General features: G+C 37.5%; 1 protein-coding gene across 8 annotated transcripts in view; it reads right to left on the reverse strand.

Moving 5' to 3' along the window:
- Positions 1-4,153: 4,153 nt before the first annotated feature.
- Cdk8 (cyclin-dependent kinase 8) overlaps positions 4,154-19,994 on the reverse strand; it is an 82,132-nt gene continuing 66,291 nt past the window's right edge. For 4 of the 8 annotated variants that reach the window (XM_067087264.1, XM_067087261.1, XM_067087262.1 and 1 more), the window contains 2 exons: positions 13,820-13,936; positions 4,154-9,976 (listed from right to left, as the gene is read on the reverse strand). In XM_067087264.1, the coding sequence (XP_066943365.1) occupies positions 9,893-9,976; positions 13,820-13,936 (201 nt within the window). In that variant the 3' untranslated portion in view covers positions 4,154-9,892. Of the gene's footprint in view, positions 9,977-13,813; positions 13,937-19,994 lie in introns of all 8 variants that reach the window. The other 4 variants (XM_067087263.1, XM_067087259.1, XM_067087260.1 and 1 more) reach the window with 1 other exon arrangement.

Consider the following 19,994-nt stretch of genomic DNA (forward strand, 5'->3'; position numbering starts at 1 on the left):
TATTTTAACTCTTTCCTTAGTTCATTACTAGAAATTTATGTATAAAGATATTTACCATTAACATACACCCCAAACACCCCAACTACAAAAACTGGTACAAAGTTAAAACTTGCACAACAAAAGTCATTATTGTCTTTCATGCAGGTAATATAATTTAATGAAAAATCATGACCTTGATATATTACTCCCTTGGATGCTTCTTTTACTAAATCACCTCGCCTTATTAATATGATGTATGTAACATTAGATTTTGCTAAAACAAACCCATCAGTTTATAGTAACGTTTCTACAGTCAGCAGCTCCTTCCGACACACTCCAAAAAGAATGTACAGCCTTTCAATTGACTAGGTATGCATTGTAAATCAGTACCCTTAGTGATTGTACCCCTTTGTGTCCCCAACAAGGAATCAGTACCATGCCATTTCATATACTGTACCATATTTTGAGAATCAGGTGTTGTAGTATCAGCTGCTTCTATGATTTTTCCTTTAATCTGCATTGCTTTTATTATTTCATTATGATAGTTTTCTTCAAAAAAGGCAGGAGTTAGTTTCTGAAGGTGCACCTGTTATCCATTAAATAGCCACATTCACTGTTTATTTGCTACAACATCAGGTGTAGGTGTTTTATTTGCTACAACATCAGGTGTAGGTGTTTTATTTGCTACAACATCAGGTAGGTGTTTTCTTTGTGTTTTTGGTAACAGACTCTTCATTATTTTTATATATTTAGCATACATCCATTTTGGTATAGAGAATATAACAAACATTGTTGTTAAGTACTGTGATGTACTTGTTTCCTTTGCTGCAGAAGTGGCTAGTTTCTGTAAATTCAGTTACGCTTTCACTTCTCTTAATATTATTACCTCACCAGAGATCTGGACTGCTGACCTGTGATAAAATTGTTTGCTTATAATGCATACTTTACCCAATTCTCTTGGGGAGAAGTAGTAGATATCTACACATCGCTGGAGGGGGAGAGCGTGGGTAAAACCATAATTAAGAATTTGGTAGGCCTGCTATGAATACTGAATATGTTCAGTAGCATAAGAGGTCCCAATCCTTTTATGCAGTTTGTGGATGAGGGAATGTTGGTGCCCTATTGAATCACTTGTTATTTGCTCAAATCTCTAAAAGAGAAAATTAGTTAAAATTTTTTATCTTTTGTTGCAATGCAAGGTTGCCTGCTTAATGTCTATATTACTTACTCTATTTTTATGTCAGTTTCTTTGGCAACCTCTCTCCTGTACAGCATTTATTCTTCTTGTTTTCATGGGGTTAATTTACTTTAGTTGTGATTTAAGAATTACAGTGTTTTTGCTAATCATATTTTCATAGTGTTTGTATATGTTTTTTGTTGACTCAGTCATATATTATTGGTGACCTTTCAGTATTCCTGGTATTTTTTGCTTAAATAAGTTTTCATGTGTAAACTGTAGTACAGTCAACCCCCAAGATTCGCGTGCTCGCAATTCACAGACTCGGTGATTCATGGAATTTTCTGTGGAACCTACCTATAAATTATTCGTGGGAAAAGTCACCCATTCGCGGATTTTTTCGTAGAACAATATTCTGTATTTTCATATTTTTATGACTAAATACTGTACTGTACCTACATGTACATTTTATGATAATGATTTACAGTACTAATTTTCAAATATTAAGTTTAATGAGATTAAATGATAACATTAAGTAATAAAAATAGTAATTCTCTCAAATTTTTATGCATACAGTAGTCCCTGCTGGTGAGCAGGGACTACTTACTACCTTCCTTTTTTTGTCTTGGGCTAGCATAGGAAGTGTCCAGGTACATCCTTCTGTGGCTTTGTGAGATACCCAAGAAATTTATGACTTCTGAGGAGGGGACCACTTTCTGCACTTGTTCAAGAATTCCAGTCAGAATGTAGGACTAGTGCTTCTGGCCAATTAGGACAGCTTGGAGGTATTCCTTTCCTCATTCTGCCAGAGGGATGTCACCCACAGCCCCTAGATTTTTTCTTTGGACCTGCAGTGGTTGCTTCACAGGTGGTGCAGACACACAGCTTTGCCTGGGCAGACTAGTATCTTGCCTGTGTACTTTTGCTTCATGTAAGTCGGGGATGAATATAGTGACTGGGCTTACTCTCTCCCCTATTTCTATTCTGGATGATCATCTTTCAATGCCCATGTGGGGAGGTATATAGCATATTCATACATTCATACCATCTTCATACAATTTTTTAATTGAAAATTCAATTTGTCATGCAAGGGTGTATGTTGGATTATAATTTTGAAAGTTTTTATAACAATTACCATAGTTAGTTTCATTTCACCTGTCCACTCATGGGTGAAGATGTGGCACAGGCCCTTGGGTAGCACGTGATTGGCTGACAATTAATGCTTGCAATATTGTTGGGTTATTTTGATGAATATTAATCAATGTCTTTAATAATATATTTGAATATATACATAAATTTGAAGGACCCTTGCCCCTTTTTATGTAAATCATAAACATAAACATGCAGATTGATATTGATAATATTAAAATGCAAGTACATGAAAGGTGAGCTTGTGTCAAACAATGGACTCAGATCAAATACAAACAGATGATGAGCTGACAACAATTACAATTTATCGCAGTATAGCCAGGGCTACACTTAAGGATATGCTCACAAACTGTTCAAATCATGATTTTGTTAACTATCAAACTTTATTCTGTATGCTGCACAGTTCCATTTTATGCATATAAAAATAACTTGATCCTGATACCAAAGTAATATCTATGTCCGTAAACTGAAAAATAACTTTTTTAATATTGTTTGCTCCTAGAACACGAAAGCATGGACTGATGAAGCTAGGCCTATGCTACTAATTTGCCATATATTTCACTTTACTGACCTTTTAAGCATGCTTTCATTCCATTTCAATAAATTCCCTTTGTTATTACAATCTTTGTTTGTTCATTTTGTCCAAGTATCCTTCCAATGCCCAACAAAAAAAAATGTCTAGGATAGCCTTTTAGCCATATGTATGTCATTTTTGTTCAATAATTTATTTGCCAAGTGTCCAGTCTCGTGAGCTATTGTAATGATTTGGATACCCAAGAAAAATTATATAAATATGCAAAGTATTATGAATAGACACTGCTATCAAGCCACGTTTTAACTGAAATATCCTGCCTTTTGATCAGTACAGCAGTGGCTATCCCATTCACCTCCTCAGGCCAAGGACAGCAATATATCACACTGTTTCAAATATTAGCATATTCATGTTGTTTGCATGCAAGAAATTAAAACACTTATTTTCACTTGCATAACCAATTGTCTTTTAATTTACCAACACGGAGATGATAAAAAATAATTTACAGCCCATCATTTGTCTGCACATGACCTGTGTAGACCGTTTGTTACAAGCTTGTCAATTGTGTGCTTGTATTGTTATATTATCAATGTAAATCAGCATGTTTATGATGTGAATAACTGTGTGTGAGGATCCTTTTTGCATATATACACATTTTGAGTGTGTCACTGAAGAAATAGTTTGAATCTTTTATCACAGTAGGCCTAAATCAGAAACATTGATTTCAGCCAACCAAGAGCTTATAGCTGCGAGTGTGCCACAACTTGAAACCTACATCAGTAAGTGGACAGATGGATTGCAACAGACTGTAATATTACAGATTTCTGTGATGGTTAACTGCATATCTTAAAACCAAAACCATTTTCATGGCTGACCCTGTTTCACATAATTCTGTTATAAAGACTACCATCGTTAGGCAATGAAAATTGTTACGTTTTGTTGGGTAACATGGCTGCAAATCCTATGCTTGATAAGAATTTCTACCCATCAGTGTGTATTTCCCAGTTTGAACCTGTGTAAATACTACATGCTGTTGATGATGTTCTGGGAAATATGTATAATTTTTAAATATCCAGCCCAGATGAAGGCAAGTGAGCATTTTACAAGCTCCTCTCTCTACTTGGTTATAGAAACATTTAAAATTTAAAGAACTTTGTACTTATTTATGTCACAAAAATCTCATGACAATAGAAACATTTGAAATTTAAAGAACTTTGTACTTATGTCACATTAAGCAGAACAAAAATCTCTTGACAATGTTCCTAAAACTGTATTAAAAATTTTTCAATTCACTTATGTCCATAGGTTATGAAAACTTTTATTGTAATAAAAATAGTTCTTTATTTCATTCAGTTTACATTCATGACATATCACAATGATGTATAACATATCAAAAAGATAAATTACATGAAATGTCAAATTATATCATTATAATGAAAAAATCAACTGACTTGTCAAGGGCAATATGCATACTGTTATTAAGAAAGCTGAAACTGCTATATCAAGTCTGTATTGAAAAACACTACCAATTTTATACATTACAACACTAAAATGATGTTAATAACACTATAAATAAGCCAGTTACTGAAATCACAACTTTAAATTTAAAAATATAACCATGGATACTAGAAAAAATCTTAAAATTTAACATGAGAGAGAAAAAAAAAAAGCTATACTAAGACCATAAGTCATGGACCCATTATCTGGCAACAATTAATCTCAATATTTTACAACATGCCAGCATTATTCAGTACTGTTTACCTGAATGAAAAATAACACTGTAATTTCTGTTTTCTCCAAATACATACACTGAAGGGTACTCCACACATGAAAGGCTCTGGTTTGTGAGTCGGAAAAGCTGTTGAATCTTTGTAACAAGGTACTGTAGTTGAAAAGGTGGAGGGAGAGGGTGGGGGAGAGTGACCCCACTAGCCTGTCTCGCACTTGCTACTTCATTCTCTCCTTTGGCCATAGGGACAAAGCAGGGTAGTTGAGATGGATCCAACTCAATCAAAGGTTTGTATACCTATGAAAAATACAAATTGCATAAAAAAATTTGTTTTTTGTCCTACAAGATGCAACCATTGCTTTGGGAAGGTAGAAGATTGTCCCTGCAGAAGGGAAGGGAGCTGAATTCCACACACAGGGTCGTGCACCCGGTTGCTTGCACAAGCAAGGGATGCAATGAAGCCTGTAACCTCCTACTTGGCTGGTGAAAAGAAGACCAGTAGGCAGCATTTTCTAGCTATTAAATAATAGGCTATGCGAGAACTCTACCACCCTTTGTTGAAAGCAAAAGACAGAGGGCAAAGCATTTTAAGCTACTTTGAACAAGCGCTGCTGTGTACTTTCTTTAACCTCATTTGATTCGTGTCTACTTTGACCCAACACTCAGGAAGGAATAACCATTTAATATTCATTCACTCTTCTTGCAGAGACATACTACTAAGCTTATGCACGTGGATGAGGGGTGGAGTACTCCACTGGGACCCAGTAACTACACACCTTGAGTAGCTACCACCAGTACCAAGAAGAATGTACCCAGGGACCTGCGGGTGACATCCTTCAAGCAGGAGTAGCTACCACCAGTACCAAGAATGTATCCAGGGATCTGTGGGTGACATCCTTCAAGCAGAATGAGGTAATCTGGCTACACCAGGCACCTGCCCTTGTCACATGAAATGCCAAAAAGTTTTTCTGAACGGCAAGAGATGGTCCCATACCCCTGGCTGTGTGTGCTCTGGAGCAGGAAGGGAGGCCAGGTTCCTCTGGCGAAGAATCATAGGCCCTTTTGATAACCTCATGGGGAATGGTAGACAGGACATTTCATGTTCAGTCTGGTTGCAAACAGATTGATCATGGGGGACCCCCATAAATCAAAGAACCTCTCCGCTACCTGGGGACCCAGGGACACTGTCCTCACTACCTGACTCCGTTGACTCAGATTAACTGTCAGAACATTCTAGCTGCCCACTCATGAATCTGCAATCCACTGGCATGGGGTTCAAGACTTTTCCCTTCCCACTTGTTTACTAGGCAACTAAGTGTTGTTGCCCTCTCAAACCATTTTGAAATGCTTGCAACATTAACCAGAATGCTTGCATTTTCAAGAAGCTGATGTACAGTGCAGCAAGTCATCCATTTACACACCAGAAAAAAAAAACTCCTCTCGTGTGTGTGACCCATCCCTCCTTCGATGACTCCAAAAACAGAAATATTTCCATAGGAGGGGAACTCAGTGGAATGCCTGGCATATGAGGTAAGAGGTATCTGCTAACCAACAAGTTGATGTGCAGATGCAGCAAGTCTCCAACTGCAAACCTGACAAATCCTCCTCTTAGGTGTGCAGTCCAACTGGAATTCCTCGTGTAAGGTGTTCGTCATCTAACCACTCATGGGCATCTGTTGAGTGGCAGGATCCTGAGAGGAAAACACACTTCTGTTGCTTCTAAAGTAACCAAAGGTGGCTCTGTCCATGGGGACCAAGCTTTTCCAATGACAACAGGTGCCGCCGCCGAGTGGTTTGTTGTGTCACAACATGGGCTGTGCTGCTATCTAACTGAAGTTTTCTGGGCAACAGCCCATTGGAAGGTTCTTATTACTGTTGTGTCCAGAAGCATACCCAGATACTTAATCTGCTGCTTGAGGATGAGATCTGATTTCTGCCAGTTGATCACAATCTCTAAATTGTGAGAAGCTAACAGACAATCCTTGTCCTGCAGAAGACTACCCTTGGAGGAGGCCAGGAATAACCAATCACTCAGGTACCACAGAAGGTGAATACCCAAGTTAAACCTCAGGAGCTGTCACCAGTCTCAAGCACAGAGCCTAGAACTAGAATACTGTCTTGTTGGAGACAAAATAAGAGGTACTCCCAAGTCCTGATGAATGGGCATTTGAAGTATGTATTCTGAAAGTGTATTGAAATCACAAAATTGCCCTCTCTCATGAAATCTGAAGTTATGAAGTTGCCCTTTCTGATGACATCTAACACCGAACATGCAGTTTCCATTGTGAATGGAGTTAGTTGAGCATACTCCAATCAATGCTTAGCAGTCAATGACTGGTCTCTAGGCCCAGGTACCTTCTCTAAAGAAAACGTGGCTGCAAAACCCTTGAGACCAACTATTTGCAACTAAAACTGTGCCTTTCTCCATCATCACTTCCAATAAGGATTGAAATTTCCTTGAATCTGGAGAATAAATTGGGAATAGAATCCACTATGGAGAGGAAAGGATGAAGGTCTTTAGTGGAATCCTGTATTTGTCCCAAAGGACTCGTACAACCCCAAAGCTCCACTCCTTGTTGCTGCCCTTTACCAACAGTGTGACTGGCAAACCCCCCATTGCAGTGGAGGAAGGGGGACTGCCACTTCCAGCAACCACCTTTCTTCTTCCCTCTCTCCCCATCTTGGACTGGCTAGAGAAAAGGGAGATGAAAGGGCTTAAAAAGCTCTGTAGCAGGGGGAGGAGGCTGCTAGTCCTGTCTGGGCTTCTGAAGCTGGGGTTTCTTCTGCACACGAGACATAAGTGTTTTCCAAACCTGAATATTTAGCACCAGGTACCTTTGTCCCATGGAAGGGTGAACAGTAAGTCAGAGTCCTCCCAACAAAGTTAAACTTCTGCCTCTACCACTTCCAGAAGAAAGTACAAAGGCAAACCCAATCCTGAACTATTCTGCAGAGGAGGCTGTGCTCATGGGATACCTGGTGGGAAAACAATGAAGTATCATCATCTCTCCTTTGCAAGACCACAATTATGTGCTGGTTGGATACCTAAATGGTGCCCTTTCATCTTCAGACAAAATACCTGTGATGACATTGTCAGTGACGGCACCCATGGCACAGATTTTTGGCCAAGACACTGCTTGCACTGAAGCCATCACTACAGATTCCAAAGCACTGGCCACAGTAGTGAAGAAGAAGCCCTCCTCATGGAGTCTAAAAAGGTAGGTTGTTTGTCAGTTGGCAGGCTGATGCATCCAACCAGATAGGCAAAGCCTGCCCATTCTCTGGTGTGTAGAACCTCCACTGGTAGAGGGAGGACAACGCTGTCCTGGTACAAGCCCCACAGCACATAGTGGAAAGGCATGGGGTTGGTCCTCAAGTCCAAGTGAGCATTGGCTGAAGCACTAGCCCTGCTAGAAGCACAATATTCAACAGGTGGTGAACTGGCACCTCCGCTCTTCTGCCATGACGGAGAGCAATAAGGGCAAGTCTGTCTGGACTTCTTCCTACTGAACTTCCCCTTCTTCCTAGGCCAATTATGAGAATCAGAGGGTGAAGAGGAGAAAAGAACACTATTCACACTTCTCTTGAGGGGAGATCAAGGCTGCAGGAGAAGTCACAATATCAACTTGTTCTGACATGACTGGTTATTTAGTCAATTTTTCTTCCTGTGAGCATGTCCAAGAATGCAGAGAGAATACCCGTAATATTCAAAATTGGTCGCGTTTTTCTGAGGCAGTCAAAGGAGGACAGCTCCTTAGTGTCCTCACTTTTGATGAGAGATGAACAGGTTTGTAGTTCATTTGCAACATAACCCTTCTGAGGAGGGATAACCCAGGGGTAGGATGAAGAGGGATGGGAGTCAAGAAGGTCCTAAAAAGATCTGGTGGTGTTATTAACAGTGATACCCTTTGATTGAACCTGGTGAAACCTTTCTAGGCTTCCTCCCCATACTAAACCCACTGATGTGAAATCTAAACAGCACATTCATCACACAGAAGGGAATGCCACTACAAGTAGCACGATTGGTCTTTCTTATTCTTCATGACCGAGAAAAACAGGACCAAAGGACACAGCAAACAAGCAAAAACTAATCACACAATGCACAGGGCAAGGAACAAGGTAAAAGGAATAATGGTAGCAGGCTACTCATCAAAAATCCAATGAGCGCTTAAAAGACAGCAGATGGATCCTCTATCAATGGCAGCCAAAGAAAAAATGAAGTGGAAAGTGTACAACAGGAAAGGGTCACCCACCTTTTTTCCAACATCACTATTTCAACTACTTATTACCAAGATTCACCAACCACTCGGGCTCAAAGTGCATACTTCATATATGAAAGAACAAATTATACTAAAGTAATGAGGATTTCAACTAACACTTCAATCTTATGACATATCTCACCAAACAAATTGGACCATGAAAACTAACTGCCTATAAAAGTCAATTTGATATACTGATTCTAATTTCCACCACAATAGGCTCATAAGACAAGAATTGAAGATTATCATAACAAGACAAGAATTGAAGCTTAGTTTTTCAAATTCTCCTGCCTGTTGTTCATTTTATATTGGGAATATTTATGATCAAGTCCTGTAACAAAACAAACATAATTAAATCTGCATACAAAGGTTCAAGATATACTGAAAACTATCTTACAATTTAATCTCATGTGACAACTACATAATTCAAAAAGCATTTTGATTTTGTACTGGTTAACAAAATGACCAAAATTTATCAAATTCATCTTTCATACAATGTTCTTAAACTAGTTAAAGACATCCACTTTAATAACTTCCAATTCTAAAGAAAATTGATAAGGATGATCATGTATACTGTATTGAACTACTGTAACAATTTCACTGACATTATAAGGAAGGATCTCCCACATTTACAACTTCTCAAAAACTCATGGAGGGCAAACTACTCTAAATTCATAACTTATAACATGTACAGGATTTATTATTTTATAGTCTATACACACAAAGTACCCTACATAACTTTGATGATTATGGAAAAAAAATACAAGACTGATATACCTACCTTTACTTACAACAGCAGAAATACAAACTGTTATTTCTACTTACATTTTTTTTTCACACTTTCAAAACTGGCAACACCAATTTTCTAAATTTGTTGTTTGTGATACTCATGTTTGTATGGCAGCTGTATCACGTACATAAATAATGTTTTAAAACAACACATCTGTCTACAAAGCTAAAAGGAAAAATAGCTGTCTCTTTAAGAGACAAGAAACGAGGCTACCCAACAACCAGTGGAAGACCCAGTATCTGCTGAATCCATTTGCAACTGAGTGTCCGTTGCAAGATTAGTATCGCTGGTTGAAATTGCTGCTCTGTTGTGCACTCGTGTAATTCATGATCCCACCTTGCTGAACGTGGGCAGGATGTTGCTGTAAGAATAAGTGAAAAGATCTAAGAAAATTTATGTATAATAAGAAATAAAATAAAAAGGATTCACAAATTATAAAGTACTTTATGTCTTTGATTGCATATAAGACCCCCCTTTTTCCTCCAAAAGTGGCTCAAAATACATCGACAGGGTCATATATGGGAAGTTGAGGTCTTCACTAGTTATGCTAAACCCAGACACTGTGCACTACCAACAATGGTGCCTAGTCTAACTCCTTAATACTGTAATATTACCAGTATTGACTCAAATAACATTATTATTACTGTATTACAGTAAAATCCCTCAAAACTGGCACCCTTGGGACCAAAGGGTTGCTGGTTATTTGAATTTTGTTTGAATGAGATACCCTTCTAAAATGCCATACAAGTATCCTGAAATGTCACTTCATCATTCATCATCAATAAACAATCTTACAATTGAAAATTATCCTATGCCCACCTAAATCTGACCATAGTGTGGAGTACTTTCATTCATGCATAAATACAACAGACTGACACAAGCAAACATGCATACAAACTGACGCAAACACACTGAAACAAAGCACTTACTTTGCTCTCTCTCTCATCTATTTTTTTCATAATCTGAAATTACTTTATTAAAGTCCACAGAAAGAAGAACAAATGCACATTGTGCATCTTTAACTTTAATGCAATGCATGCATGAACACATGCACATATATATAAACTAAAAATATATCTGATGCTAGATTACTTCATTGAGTACAGGCAGTCCCCGGTTAACGGCAGGGTTCCGTTTCCTTTTAGTGCCGCTAACGGAAAATCAGCGATAATTATGGTGGCAAATGGCATTTACGACGTCGTAAGCACCAATAAACCGCTTATCGGCGCTGCTAAACCTCTTACCAACAGCAATAAACTGCCTACCAATGTCGATAAACCTCTTACCGACACTGAAGATCACTTACTGTCGCCGAAAATCTGCTTTATGATGTCATTAGCCAAGCGCCGTAAAACCGGAATGCCATTAACTGGCGCTGCCGATAAGCGAGGACTGCCTGTATGGTATTGTACTGTATTCAATAAATGCGAATAAAAATACCATACCAATGAGGGGAGGGGGGGATACAGTACAGGCTTGTTTTACCTTCACTGCTTTTTTCTCTTTTATTTTTTCTTGTATATTGCAGTAGAATCATCATGTAATACAGAACTTTCCTTCTGTCATAGCTGAATGCTTTGTCCAAGTTTTTTCTGCCATACTATAGCTATATACTTCAATACCGTTAAATGGTTTTGAATAAACACAATGTTTTCCTTAATATTCCCTTCTGAAAATGGGGGGGGATTCTTATATGCCATCACATACAATAGTGTAATCTGTTAAAGATATTATAACTAGACTTTACCAACAATTTACAGAAAAAATAGTTACACAAAAAACTGAAATTGAAATGCCTTATATACAGTTCCTCATATGTATGAAACTACTGTGAGAAGCTGTAAGATTTAACAGAAAAAGATCCGCCTCATTAACACAAACTGCCACACTGCCAAATGAGCTTACGGGGTTATCGGGAAACCATGAAACTTAAAACTTCATAGGCTTGGAACAACTTCCCCTTAAAAGCCTCAGGCACTGTTGAAATTAACCTTATTGTTTTCCCAAACAGTTCAACAATTTTTATATACATGTTGGAGTTTCTAAATACTGCACTTCATGGTGGATACAGATAGGGCCTTTTCTTCACAAATGAAGAAACAGAAGTTTGCTTAAATGCAAAGTGATTGTGACAACAGAATCACTTTCTATGCACCAATTACTGCAGGTGGTCCGTCCTACTTAGTAAAAGTCCAATTCTGATCACATATTGCTGGTTCTTAGTACAGTATTCTGAAAACCTGCACAGTAACTTATAGTTGTAAATGTTGCCTGCAGACTGAGCCACATTTCAAGTTTTTCTGATATATACAGTAAATCTTTCCAACTGAAGCTGCAATAGTACTACTGTACTATGGTTAATTTCAGTCCTTTAGTTATATAATATAAATTTGTTGAGCAACACTCAAATATGCACATGAGCATCTTCCTAGCACCTGGGTCTAAGAGTGGCGAGTTGTGATATGGCAGCTTTCTCTTCATGGTGATTACAATTAGCTATCACATTCATAAATGGCCTTGTCTTTCTCTACTGAGTATATGAGATCCCATGTTTCATCATGCAGTAACTGTCTGGACATCTCTCTCTCTCTCTCTCCTCTCCATCAGTAAATGATGTGTTGTTTAATTTCACCGAGTGCCTTGACACCCAAGTCACAAGGGTGTCAAGGAATGGTGTCGATAGGTGGTACTGACAGGAGAGCCGTGTCCCCCTGGAGGGCACAAGGACCATAAAATTATTCAAAGGGAACAGCTGAATGCAGAGTAGGAGGAGGATGAGGCAGCCCTGAAGAACATCATTTGGGTTCATACAACCCCTGCTGAAGTAGACACAGTGGTCAACCTTACAATCTCTTATAAAGATCAAAGGACTGCCTAGTGCCTCATGAAGAAGAGCCCCTCCATCAGCAACAATCCCACCAAGGGGAGAGGAGTGGTACATTGGCATGACAACGACCCACCTCTCTACAAGGACTGCCATCCATCTAAATGAAGAGGTGATATACCTACGTTGCATGCGGGAAACATGGCAATGCTCCCCAACGCCAGCAGATCATAAGGAATACCACAATCCTTGACAGCAACATGGGCCAATGCTGCCTCCGCTAAAAGGAGGCCCTTGCCATTCTTCAGTGGAAACCTACTCTCAACATTACTCAGGAAAACCTCCTCCTACTGACCACCGTCAGGAGAACAAAGAGGCATGCCTGAGACAACACTACAGCTGCCCTCCTCCTCAAGCCATGAGCAGAGGTCCCCAGTGCTAACCAATCAGTGCCTCCATGGTTAGCCAGACTCACAGCCAACAGGAGAGCTCCCTAAATATGACCAACCAAATGAAAATTGTCCATCTTTGTAAACCTGTTTTTGGGTACAGTATATATATTCCCTGCATATACCCTTGGTGCCAATCACCCTTTATAAATGGTAGCGAGGACTACCGAAGCATCACGATAATAAATGAACTTTGGACAGTTGTTTTATAATTTACCTGCTGAAATGACAGGAATTGTACGCTAAGTTGAGAAAGCGCAATACGTATAAGCTCAATAGCATACAGAATGCCAATGATATCATTATCAGTTTGTACACAGAAGACCTCTTATCACAAAAATGCACTGAATGATTATAATGCAGTTATTAGAAAAATTAGAAGGAAAAAATAGTAATAATGAGAATAAAAAAAGGTGGCTGAATTATGCAAACACAGCTGATGAAATTTTGGAAACCTGTGAATGCCATAAGTTAAACAAAAGAACAAGGTGGGATTCTGAGTGTGATGTAGGGTGGATGAACACTACAACTGACGCATCCTTTTTGTTGTAGCAGGCTGATGCAACAAGGAATTTTCTTCACAGGGATATGAAATTTCATGACTGATGGGGTTGGAGTAGCAAAAACCCATGTAAATCTTACAGGTAATATAAGTAATGATTAAAAAATATTTCTTTACAGTACACAGAAGCCTATCAGCCACAAATACTGTATTAGAAACATGGGACTGACTGCAGTATTTACTTTCTCATACAGAAATGACATTCAAATGTAAAGGTGTAAAGCTTTATACTAATATTAAAACTTCCAACAAGATTTTCCAAACAGAATTCCCTAGACATTTCACTTAGGGTTATAATACAAATTTATATGGCTGAAAACAACGAATACTACTGAGAGTTTACTGAATCAAAATTTCACCTACACTTGCCTGATTGGGATGACTTCGCTGTGTCATGTGGGAGAAGCTCTGCTGACCACCCATGCTCCCTTGGTGATGACCTCCCAAGCGAACTCTCTTTGCAGCTGGTTCTCCACCACCCCCAGCCTGAAAAGACAACGGTGACAATATGCAATTTAAAAAATTAACATCTTAAAGCTTTAATGATGCTATACTCACCTGGCAACAATTAGCCAAAAGCAAACAAACTCCAAAGCACTGATAACATAAAAAAGAGAAGAGATGACAAAAACAGAATTCACTGTTTCTTTTCAGCAAGCTACAAAACCTAAGACTTAATCCAACCAAAATACTATATGATGTACACTCACAAAATTGAAATCCTTTGTGCCAAATTTCTTTGTAAAACATCCATTTAGAAATTCATGTCCATTAACCCCTCAACCCTTGTAGAAAATTTAATGCAAACTTTGAACACCGTAATACTTTCACTGCTAAATATGGTAAGGCTGTTAAAATAATACTGGTTAGCACCTCATAAAATGAATACCTTACAGAATTCAAAAGCTGTTGCCTATCCAAGCAAAATTTCCTTTCTGTGCACCATTCCCCAACTCAGATCTTAATCAAAAGCACTCCACAATAATCAGTCCCATGCCAAAATAAAACCCTGTCAAGTGCTGTAAATGAACCAGTGACATATCAGTGCACAAACAAAGTCCAAGCCTCACAAATTTAAGGGAAAAAACTATCTTACCTCACTCTCCTTATTACTTACAAGTCTCCCTCTTTCACATACCATTTCATCCTCCCTTTAATGAATTCTTTGACACAGATGTGTGTTTTGATGACACTATTCTGTACAGGTTAAATCCCGTTCAAAGGACAAAAAATTTGCTTCTGCCTTCAAACACCAAAATGGCATTACAATTACTTCATAACTACTGAAACTGTACCAGAACTCGTGTGAGTTGGAAGGGGTGCTTTCAAATATTCTCTTTTGTAAGTCTCATACATTATCTCTTTGAAACAAAACAATGGTTATTTTATACCTTAAATTTCATTTAAAAAGGGATAACAAAAATGTCAATGCTTTACCATTATCTTAATACTGTGAATAAAAACAACACTTAAGCTGTATTCACTGAAATTTAGTATTAACAGGCATCTTTGTAAATTCTATGAAGCAAAAACACTGATAAAATGTAAATATGAAAAATAACTGGAATACCACCAAATTTCAATTTGTAAATTAACTACGTACATGGTGACTGAAGAAGTAAAAGCATAAAACTTGGTATGTCTAACATAGAAGAAATTTCAGCCAACTCCAAAAAATGTACTGTAATGCTACAAAGCATAATGCTCTTCAATATGTAACTTCAAACACAATACCATAAAAAAGCTTGACCCATACGGTCACAGCTCAAGCATATTAATGCTACTACAGTATCGACAAACATCATCAGTAATTGGAGGTTTCAATCAATAGGAAATTTCTTGTAGTATCAGTAGTCAGTCCAGCATTATTCAAATATTCACAACCACAGAACACATGTCATACAACCAAATATTAAATAAATATGCATTATTTTACACACTAAAAATGTTTTGATTGACTTTAAGTTACATAGAATGAAGTCTTCATGAGTACAAAAGTTTGCTTTGTGAACAACTTTACGATTTCATAAATCTGTGAATTTTTCAATCAGACAAGATACAGCAGTATGAAAAATAAATATTCCAAAAACCACGAACGTTTAGTTGAAACTTTTGTACTAGAAAGCAGTGATGTACAATTAAACATTCAATTGCATTATGTCTGTTTTGTAATTACAACCACCTGGCAGCTATTTATTGCAGGAACAAAATAACAAATTAAAAAGATAACAGTTGTTATTATTATCATGGTATCTGTAAAAACTAAAGCTTTGTCCCAAGGTATAAAATTTAACCCAACCTATGCATATTACTAATCCTAGTTAATTTCTTTTAAATACTGAATCAAAGTTATGTCAATCAATCAAGCTAAAAAAACTCACTCTCTCTCTCTCTCACAACTGATACACAAAGTACAGTACTGTAATGATAGGGGACTATAACAAAAAGAACACATCATTGCTCTAGAGGCTGGATGCTACCCATAACGCCTACTAAAAACTATGTTCAACTGCTAAAAGCTAAGGTTATAACAATACCTGCTGTTATTTCAAACGGATATTTACCCACATAAAAGAAACTGTATATCTGTCGATTAGTCTTATAATTGGTCCACATGAATACTGCTTTTCTGGTTTTACTGTCCATTAGTTTTTAAACGCATACTACAGTACCAAGAAAACTGGTAGCCAACAAAAAAATATTTATCACCATATAGTACACAGCAAAGCCCTCAAGATTATTTGCTTTACATTTTTATTTTATGATGGCATTAGCAGAAATATGCATCTGCAAAACCTGTACTCCAAATTTTGAGTTATTTTTTTCCAGCCTAGCGGTGCTTGGCACAATATTCTCCCGTGAACATGGGCCAGCCAGGCAGCAGCAGCATCTTTTGTTCTCAGTCTATCATGTGGTTGCTAGTGTACACAGTACTGCACACCCCTCGCTACAGTCTTCCGTGTTGCTTTTCTCTTTATACTCTATGTTACGTTGTGATTTTAAGCCTCTATCATGTCAACGTAATGCCCTATGTATCTCCTGCTAATGGTAAGAAGGCCACTGCTCATGACTGGGAAGAATGATGAAATACCCATAATGTCTATCAATATCACACAGGAACTAAGGCCTCCACAATCGATGATCTTGACCATTTTAAAGGATGAGAAGCAAATTAAGAACATGCTGATGAACCTGCATACATGCAGCACTCATTTAACAACTATTTCAACATTCCTCATTCAAGAAAATCATAAAAAATCTACAATCCAAATATACTGTGCATTTATAAAACATCTATTGGCAGTAGCAAACACCGAAATACAGTAACAGACAGTGTAACTGTCCAAAAGTGTTGATATTGTTTGGATGTTTTACGTTGGACTTTGTTAAGTATTGTATTATTGGAACACTTTAGAATACCCTATATTAATCACATTTTTGTACACAATAAACTAACACTTAAATCCATAAAGCTTCCACTTGACATTGAAACAGATAGTACCAAGCTTAAGTTTGAGTCCATTAAGAATCATAAGATTAAAATAATTTTTAGTCCCTTTTTTGTTTTTGTCCTGTAGATGCATTATTTATGAGTACAGTACATTGATTTTTACATATAGTAATGTTTATATTAAGAATTATACTGTAGAGCAACTGTAAGCACACCATTCATCATTAAGAACCACGGTACAATAAGTTGAAAATTTATTCTTAACGAAATAAATTCAAATGTTCTACTCACAGGAATGTGCCAAGGTTATGAAAATTTGCATGTAACTTACAGTTATTTTAGGAATACTGTAGCTATGATTATGTACTTTTATTAAAGTGTGTGCATTATTGAATACAGTATAGTATATGAAGAACAGAATTATTACATTTGGAGTACATCATTAATGTTTTTCATTAATTTGAGAGCATATTTTTTTCCATGGTCGCCATTAGTGGAAATGGAATGAACTCTAAAAGATTTTTGGTTATTTAACCGTGTTCTCACAAATCATATGATTACATAATTACTGTACATTATTACATTCAACGTAAAATAACAAAATGAGCACAATAAGTCTGCACTAAACACTGACATGGACAGTAACACGCTTAAGTCAAGTCAATCAGGAATCTCAGATTTAAAATAATTTTTATGGTCATTCTGCACTGCTTATATTTAAGCATACATTTTTTTTTATAAAGGAATGTTTCTATCAAGAATTATATGTTACATCATCTGTGTGTGCTATTCATTGTTAATTAAATACTATACTGCAATAAACTGAAAAATCATTCTTAAAGAAACGAATAAAAATGTTATTCCCTCTAAAATTCACTGAGAATGGTGAAAATTTTTTTTAAGAATTTTACTTTCACGAATAAATAGCTAAAAATACATTACAGTATCATGGTGTGTCTATGTTACTGAATATATGAAGAACAGATAGTTTTCATTTCTTTGAGTGCAAGATTTTCAGTGTTAGCCTAGGCTACAGCATTCACTTTCCTGAGTGGAAATGGAATGTGCTAAGAAACATATACAGTCAGTCCTGATATTCGTGGGGGATGCGTACCACTAACCCCCACAAACAGCTAAAACCTGCGAGTACTTGACAACCCTCTAAAAAAGCTTTTCATTGCCCATTTTGATAGTTCAAAACACCAAAAAACCCTCTAAAAATGCTTATACCTGGATATTTTAATAGTTTTATCACAAAAAGTGCATTTAGTCATGAAAATATGAAATTACAGTAATTTGTGAATATTTCTCTATGAAAAATACAGTGAATGGTCAATTTTCTGCAAATATTGTGTATACATGTTCCACAGGGAAATCCGCAAATTGGTGAAGCAGTGAATAGGCGAGGGTCCACTGTATACAGGCAGTCCCTGGGTTACGACGGGCTCGGCTTACGTCGCTCTTCAAATATATTCATCAAAATATATTTCCCGGGTTACAATGCACGTTCTGGGGTTACGATGCCGGCAACGGAAGAAATATGACTCCAAAATTGCAGAATGGTCAAAATTTAGAATTTTTTGAAACTCAATAAAAATACAAGTTACATCATTTTCAAGACACCCAAAGGATGAAAAGTGACACATTTTTAATTAATTTGTACCTTTCCTAACATACAAACCTGAGGTCTTTACATATGGATAACTTTCAGCGAAGCTGGAAAGTCCAGCTGTTAAACTTTTGCAAGGGGGTTATGGTAAGTTGCCTATGGTAGGGGAGCAGGTAAAAGAATGAGGGGTGGTAAGAGGTGGGCTTTCCATGTAAAGACCTCAGGTTTGTATGTTAGGAAAAATACAAATTAATTAAAAATTTTTCATTTGTTCCTGCACGAACACAAACCCTTCATCTTTACATATGGGGACTTACTATTGGAGGGAGGATTCCAAGTAATTCTCTGAACTGACTGGCACTTCGGCTGACCTGGTATTCTCTTCCTGGTCACGAGACAGCAAAGGAAGAACACCATAACTTCTGATCTACTGAACAAGGGGTGTTCAATTGACACACTTCTGGGCACCTCAAATAAAAGGAAAGCATGAAAACCCTTGATTCAAAAGGTATGGATGAACCCACAATGTCGAAGACTATGTAGCTAAAAATAACCAACTGGCTTGCCCATAGTCAGTCCTTCTCTCACCTTGCTAGAGAGAAGGTAAGAAATGAATCTACTAATCCAAACAAAACTGGATTATAGACAGGATACTCGGACATGCAGATCACCAGCTTGCACGCCAGTCCAGCTTTTTATGGCTTGTTCACTCTTCCTCTGTCCGCTGGAAGAGGACGAAAAACAGGAGGAAGGTAGGAGGCCAGTCCCCTCCCCAACACCTTCTCTCTGTAGCCGCACATATTAGACGAGATGCAACCTGTCCTTGAGATCTAGGTACTGTACGTGACTTATTGAGCATCCACCAAGGATCCAAGGACCCAAGGTAAAAGGATAAGAATGTGAGCTGCACAATTACATTCTATCCTAGTACCAGATCGACGGGTTCTTCCTGAATGACATTGATTGATAGATGACTGTGGCTAGAGATGTTGCCTCGAGCATGTAGTTGGGATTAACGCAACCGTAGAACTTGCGCCATTAACATGCATGTTGAGGGAGTGGAGGAAAACTTGCTACGTTAAGTTAAGATGAATCCTCGAACAAAACCCTTGGTTGCAACACGAACCCATAACGTCTCGATCTACACAACATCTGAAAGACTAAAACATTACCACATTCCCAGAAATTGTGTAGTTTGAATCAAAACATTGTGTCTAAAAGAGAAAAAATTGAACACACTCCTAGATGAAGGTGTTTGAGAAACAACAACAATGATATAAGGAGAGAAAAACTCCCCACCTAAGAGTACTACGCAGTATGAGTAAGTAAATATATCATTGAAGACATAGAATAAAACATTTTGAAATGTCTTAATTTATCAAAATACACAAATGTTCCAATATATCCAAATCAATATTTCAAATTACAAATGTAAAATATACAACAAGAGGAAAAAGGCCGAACAGCAAGACAGAGAAGAAAAG

This window comes from Macrobrachium rosenbergii, chromosome 43 (assembly GCF_040412425.1).
Source record: "Macrobrachium rosenbergii isolate ZJJX-2024 chromosome 43, ASM4041242v1, whole genome shotgun sequence".
NCBI classification, from domain to species: Eukaryota; Metazoa; Arthropoda; class Malacostraca; order Decapoda; family Palaemonidae; genus Macrobrachium; species Macrobrachium rosenbergii.